Source organism: Monodon monoceros, unplaced genomic scaffold (assembly GCF_005190385.1).
Source record: "Monodon monoceros isolate NGI ecotype Baffin Bay Population unplaced genomic scaffold, NGI_Narwhal_1 Super_Scaffold_14, whole genome shotgun sequence".
Classification (NCBI taxonomy): Eukaryota; Metazoa; Chordata; class Mammalia; order Artiodactyla; family Monodontidae; genus Monodon; species Monodon monoceros.
This window is the reverse complement of record NW_021703770.1, coordinates 50446713-50453619: the sequence shown is the minus strand read 5'-3', so window position 1 is coordinate 50453619 and position 6907 is coordinate 50446713. Positions and strand designations below refer to the sequence as shown.

Sequence of the window (6907 nt, the reverse complement as noted above, 5' to 3'; positions counted from 1 at the left end):
GAAAGCAAATTTTGAAGCTGACCATAAGAGAATGATATAGGACCTTTAATCAATTTTAGAGTTAATAATAGAATCACCCTGGAAATAACAGGAACATTGGAGAGAATATTTTATATCTATATAACATGTAAGCTAGATAAGGTAGAGCATAGTCATGAAATTTTAAAACACAGATGAAATGGGCATTATTATAAACTCAGAGACAGCTTAGAAGACAGTTTGAAGGGGGAAAACATTAGCAAAAGGAAGTAGAAAACATAAAGAAGAAACATGAAAGAAAGTAGCATATAACAAGTGTTGATATTAGCATTTTAACTGAAGGTCAAGCAGTCCCAATTGTATCATATATTATTTGGTCTGTTTCCACCAAACCTCTCCAGCAATGTTGATGAGACATTTAGAAACAATTGAGTTACAAGAGAAAATAGGGAGGAGCTTCAAGATGGCAGAAGAGTAAGATGTGGAGATCATCTTCCTCCCCACAAATACATCAGAAATACATCTACATGTGGAACAACTCCTACAGTACACCTACTGAACGCTGGCAGAAGACCTCAGACCTCCCAAAAGGTAAGAAACTCCCCACGTACCTGAGTAAGGCAAGAGAAAAAAGAAAAAACAGAGACAAAAGAATAGGGACTGGACCTGCACCAGTGGGAGGGAGCTGTGGAAGAGGAAAGGTTTCCACACACTAGGAAGCCCCTTCATGGGCAGAGACTGCGGGTGGTGGAGGGGGGGAGCTTCGGAGCCATGGAGGAGAGCGCAGCAACGGGGGTGAGGGCAAAGCGGAGAGATTCCCACACAGAGGATCAGTGCCGACCAGCACTCACCAGCCCCAGAGGCTTGTCTGCTCACCTGCCGGGCCAGGCAGGGGCTGGGAGCTGAGGCTCAGGCTTCTGAGGTCGGATCCCAGGGAGGGGACTGGCTGCATGAACACAGGCTGTAGGGGGCTAGTGTGCCACAGCTAGCCAGGAGGGAGTCCGGGAAAAAGTCTGGAGCTGCTGAAGAGACAAGAAACTTTTTCTTCCCTCTTTGTTTCCTGGTGCGCGAGGACAGGGTATTAAGAGGGCTGCTTAAAGGAGCTCCAGATACAGGTGCGAGCCTCAGCTATCAGCGCAGACTGCAGAGACGGGCATGAGATGCTAAGGCTGCTGCTGCCGCCACCAAGAAACCTGTGTGCAAGCACAGGTCACTATCCACACCTCCCCTCCCGGGAGCCTGTGCAGCCCACCACTGCCAGGGTCCAGTGGTCCAGGGACAACTTCCCCAGGAGAACAAATGGCATGCCTCAGACTGGTGCAACATCACAAAGGCCTCTGTCGTGGCAGGCTCACCCTGCACTCCATAGCCCACCTTCCCCCCAGCCTGAGTGAGCCAGAGTCCCCCAAAGCAGCTGCTCCTTTAAACCCGTCCTGTCTGAGCGAAGAACAGATGCCCTGAGGTGAGCTACATGCAGAGGCGTGGCCAAATCCAAAGCTGAATCCCAGGAACTGTGCGAACAAAGAAGAGAAAGGGAAATCTCTCCCAGCAGCCTCAGGAGCAGCGGATTAAATCTCCACAATCACTTGATGTACCCTGCATCTGTGGAATACCAGAATAGACAACAAATCATCCCAAATTGAGGAGGTGGACTTTGGGAGCAACGAGATATATATATATATATATATATATTTCCCTTTTCTCTTTTAGTGAATGTGTACACATATGCTTCTGTGTGTAATTTTGTCTGTATAGATTTCCTTTTACCATTTGTCTTAGTGTTCTGTCTGTCCATTTTTTGTTTGTTTATTTTGGTACTTTTTATTATAGTTTTAAGCGCTTGTTATCATTGGTGGATTTGTTTTTTGGTTTGGTTGTTCTCATTTTTCTTTCTTTTTTTTAAATTACTTAAAAACTTTTTTAATAATTATTTTTTGTGTTTTATTTTAATAACTTTTTAAAAATTTTATTTTACTTTCTTTTCTTCTCTCTTTTATTCTGAGCCATGTGGATGACAGGCTCTTGGTGCTCCAGTCAGTCGTCAGGACTGTGCCTCTGAGGTGGGAGAGCCAAGTTCAGGACATTGGTCCACCAGAGACCTCCCAGCTCCATGTAATATCAAACAGCAAAAATCTCCCAGAGATCTCCATCTCAAGGCCAAGACCCAGCTCCACTCAACGACCAGCAAGCTACAGTGCTGGACACGCTATGACAAAAAAATAGCAAAACAGGAACACAACCCCACCCATTAGCAGAGAGGTTGCCTAAAATCATACTAAGGTCACAGACACTCCAAAACACACCACCAGATGTGACCCTGCCCACCAGAAAGACAAGATCCAGCTTTATCCACCAGAACACAGGCACTAGCTCCCTCCACTAGGAAGCCTACACAACCCACTGAAACAATCTTAGGCACTGGGGACAGACACCAAAAACAACAGGAACTATGAACCTGCAGCCTGTGAAAAGAAGATCCCAAACACAGTAAGTTAAGCAAAATGAGAAGACAAAGAAACACACAGCAGATGAAGGAGCAAGGTAAAAACCCACCAGATGTAACAAATGAAGAGGAAATAGGCAGTCTACCTGAAAAAGAATTCAGAATAATGATAGCAAAGATGATCTGAAATCTTGGCAATAGAATGGAGAAAATACAAGAAACGTTTAACAAGAAACTAGAAGAACTAAATACCAAGCAAACAATCATGAACAACACAATAAATGAAATTAAAAATTCTCTTCAAGGGATCAATAGCAGAATAACTGAGGCAGAAGAACGGATAAATGACCTGGAAGATAAAATAGTGGAAATAACTACTGCAGAGAAGAATAAAGAAAAAAGAAAGAAAAGAATTGAGAACAGTCTCAGAGACCTCTGAGACAATATTAAATGCATGAACATGCAAAATATATGGGTCTCAGCAGCAGAAGAAAAAAACAGGGACTGAGAAAATATTTGAAGAGATTATAGTCAAAAACTTCCATAATTTGGGTAAGGAAATAGTTAATCAAGTCCAGGAAACACAGAGAGTCCCATACAGGATAAATACAAGGAGAAAGACGCCAAGACACATAATAATCAAACTATCAAAAATTAAACACACACACAAAATATTAAAAGCAGCAAGGGAAAAACAACGAATAACATACAAGGGAATGCCCATAAAGTTAACAGCTGATCTTTCAGCTGAAACTCTGCAAGCCAGAAGGGAGTGGCAGGAAATATTTAAAGTGATGAAAGGGAAAAACCTACAGCGGGGTCCCTGTTTTTTCCTGACAGATGATCTGAGGCATAGCTGGGTGGTAACACGGAGCTGCTCAGGGACTTTGTTTCCAACCGGAGTGCATCTAATCTCGTCCAGGTGGGGGAACGAACAGAGAGCTCTCTGCTATCTTCACAACTTTCTGTAAACCTAAACCTGTTTTCCTGAGGATGGTGACTGCTCTGTGCTCCTTGATGTCCTGAGGCCGGATGCAGTGAGTGATTTCATCAGCAGCATATCCACTGAGCACAGTCATGCTGCTCCTGTGCACGGGCAGGGAAAGCACGGGCTCCGACACCCAGATAGGCTTGAACTGGAACTTGCAGCTGAAGCAGAGCACGGAGTCGCTGAAGAAGGACACAGACATGATGGGGCACTCGAAGATGTGGGTGGGGTCTATGTGAGACACGATGCGGCTGCCGGGCTGGTAGTCTTTGATGACGGTGCTGTTGACGAAGCCTGCGGGTATGACGTGGTGCTCCACCATCTTCTGGATCACCAGCTGGTGCACCCACTCGGGTATCTCGTCCATGTTGTCCAACGGGTAGAGGTGCTCCTGGCCTGGCCAGCACTTCTGCAGCTGAGTGCCGTACGTGTAGCCCTCGCTGAAGAAGTTTGTTTCCCCTTGGTCTGGAAAGAAGGGGGGAAAGGATCTCAATACCTACATCTACTACAATGAGAAGAACAGGGGCCCCAACCACCACTTGTCCCTTCCAGACAACTGGAAAAATCAGGTGGAACCCGAGACCCAGGCAGTGATCCAGTGGATCCGCTCCTTCAAGTTTGTCCTTTCAGCCAATCTCCATGGAGGGGCAGTGGTGGCCAATTACTCATATGACAAGTCTCTTGAGCACGGGTCCGAGGTTTCTGCTGCACTGCCAATACCCCCACGCCTGATGACACACTTTTCCAGAAGGTGACCAAGGTCTACTCCTATGCACATGGATGGATGCACCAAGGTTGGAACTGTGGGGACTACTTCCCAGATGGCATCGCCAGTGGGGCTTCCTGGTATTCTCTCAGCAAGGGAATGCAAGACTTTACATCCATACCAATTGTTCTGAGGTCACGCTGGAACTGAGTTGTGACAAGTTTCCACGACAAGTTACCTCACGAGTGGCTGGGTAATCGGGAAACCCAAATTTAATTCTTGGAACAGGTACACCAAGGCATAAGGGGAATGGTGCGGGATGAGAAGTATAATAATCTTGCGGACGCTGTCATTTCTGTCAGTGGGATTAACCAAGATGCCACTTCAGGTGACCGTGGAGATTAATTCCAGCTGCTGCTTCCAGGGACCTACACTGTCACTGCCACAGCACCCAGGTTTGACCCAGAGACAATGAGTGTGACCGTGGGTCCTGGGGAACCCAAACTGGTTAATTTCCAACTCAAGAGAAGCACCACTCAAACAGCCCCTAGGAGGAGAGGCCCCAACTCAGGGCATAGAGGCAGAGTCTTACCAAAGAAAGTGCAGCCCCAGGCAGTTAGGAAAAAATGAATGAGGACAACAGGCCCAGAGAGTCCCTGCCAGAAATCCACAGTGCCCGGGGCAACAATTTAGAAAGACTTTGTTCCCACTCTGGCACCAGATGAAGCATTCTTTCTATTTTATTATCTGAGACATATTTAAATATAAACATATTCAGAACAACAACAACAACAAAAAACCCAAAACAAAACAAAAACAAAAACAATGCCTCTGGTTGGAAATAACATAACTTTTTGGGTCAATGAAAAAATTAGAGAAAGGGAAGATAGTAGGTGATCTATAGATTTAAATAAATAAATAAATAAAATAAACAAAGCACACACTTTCTAACATCTAATCAACAGGAAAGGGGGAAAAAACACAGTCTTATGGATAATATTTTTCTTATCCATAGTAGAAAGGTAGAAATATGGAAGAGACAACATGTATTTTAAAAAGACCAGGCAAATTGTTTGTAGGAGAAAATAAATTTTATAAAAAAGAACAATGAAAAAATTGAATTGAAAGCAATAATGTAGATTCCTGGGTTTATTAGAATTACTTGTGGCAGAAGAAAATTATAATACATAAAATATTTCATTATAACAATAGGATAAAACATTTATTTGAAATGGAAATGCTTTTAAAGTTTTAATTCTGTTCAAATATAAGAATTTATTATTCTTATTGTCACAAATGGATTCCTTTTAAATTGCAGTTACAGCACTATAGATGTCAAATACTTTGGGGAATGAAAATGAGTAATAAAACAAAATGAAAAAGCCTAAGGAAAGTGTAATATTCCAGGCAAGTTTTGCAAGATATTAGTTGGCATATAACATGTCAGAAATAATTGAAATACCAAACCACCCATGACAGAAAAAAGTAAAATGAAATTCTATGTATTTATTTCTGGAAATGTTTAAATAGCATTAGTAATTTTCATATTTTACAAGCCCCATGAAAATAAAAAATAAATGAAATTTTTTAAACTTGCAAACATGTTTACTCTCTTTTGATTCTATGCCAATTTAGTCATTAATTTGAAAATTTTAAAAAATATATTAATATCCCTCAACTCTAATATTGTTAAGGGGTGTGTGTGTGTGTGTGTGTGTGTGTGTGTGTGTGTGTGTGTGTATTGGCTCTCTAACATCTACATTTAATAAAAACTAACCTGCCTTAAGTCATTACATTCACATTAAAAAAAAAAAAATCTTCTAGTGCATTGACTGCATTGAATCCAGAAAAAAACATTTAATAACATTGTTTTAAGCCACCGTAGTCCATTTTGGCCTTCTGAATTTAAATTTTTGAAAGTTGTAATTATAAACTTTTATTTCAAGCTCTTGAAGTTATTTAATAGAGAAGGACTTTCATCCAACGTTTGATATTCCCCATATATTGTTCCTTCTTCAACACCAGATGTCATCCAATTCTTGATTTTAATGATATCCAGCTTCAAATTTAGTGACTCTCAGTAAGATAAATTATTTGTCAATAAACTTGACCTTGTGATACAGCAAAATATCAACCAGACAAAATTAGTTTCAGTGAACTGAATATTATTCCTGTGTAGAAAGGGAAGAGCATTTAATTCAAAGATCATCTGCCTTTGATATACTTGCTGATAGCTTAATTTACTTTATTCTTAATGGTGCTATCATTTATTAATATTAGACAGCATTCTTTTAGTTCTATAATGGAAGAACTGGGTGAGGTAAATGATGCAATGAATATATTACATATTTTACCTCATTTGATTTTGACCTTAAGATAACAAAGCCCAGATATAATTTTTGTCTCGATTTTAAAAATAAGGGAAGTGAAATTGAATTATTTTAGTTCAGACCAGAAATCCTAAATCTGGTTTTGTATATAATGAAGTGTTGAATATTGGTTAAGGAGAAGTAAGTAGAATACAGCGAGAATCCCAGATACCCATAAAGCTACTCTTACTTTTGAATCAGGCACAGTTATCTTTACTAACCAAAGCATATTAAGGTCATTAATACATCACCGTGAGTGCTGGATATCCTTGTCTACCACCCCTAGATCCACTGTCCACATTTTCCTCTCCCTACTTTGTGCCATGAGATATTGATCTATAAGAATTACATTGGTGAACTTCTTTGCCCTCTGGTTCTTCACTGGGTTCAGCCTTGGGGAGGAAGGAGTGAGATCTGGAAAT

At 41.3% G+C, this 6907-nt stretch overlaps 1 protein-coding gene and 1 pseudogene across 1 annotated transcript; one reads left to right on the top strand and one right to left on the bottom strand.

Moving 5' to 3' along the window:
• Positions 1-45: 45 nt before the first annotated feature.
• On the bottom strand, positions 46-6148 carry LOC114895343 (RNA demethylase ALKBH5-like). Its single transcript, XM_029222637.1, has 4 exons — positions 6070-6148; positions 3396-3860; positions 3236-3330; positions 46-78 (listed from the first exon to the last, which is right to left on the bottom strand). Exons 1-4 carry the CDS (start codon positions 6146-6148, stop codon positions 46-48), a joined length of 672 nt encoding a protein of 223 aa, XP_029078470.1.
• On the top strand, positions 3893-4746 carry LOC114895648 (annotated as a pseudogene).
• Positions 6149-6907: the final 759 nt, after the last annotated feature.

What these genes read in the sequence shown, in the direction of transcription:
- LOC114895343 (XM_029222637.1), bottom strand. Translation starts at nt 6,148, where the DNA reads ATGACATCTGGTGTTGAAGAAGGAACAATATATGGGGAATATCAAACG. An exon ending in TCCTTCTCTATTAAATAACT is followed by an intron (nt 3,861 to 6,069) that starts TCAAGAGCTTGA and finishes AAGGGGAAACAA; the next exon opens with ACTTCTTCAGCGAGGGCTAC. An exon ending in GAAAAAACAGGGACCCCGCT is followed by an intron (nt 79 to 3,235) that starts GTAGGTTTTTCC and finishes TGTTATTTCCAG; the next exon opens with GGTGATTCTATTATTAACTC.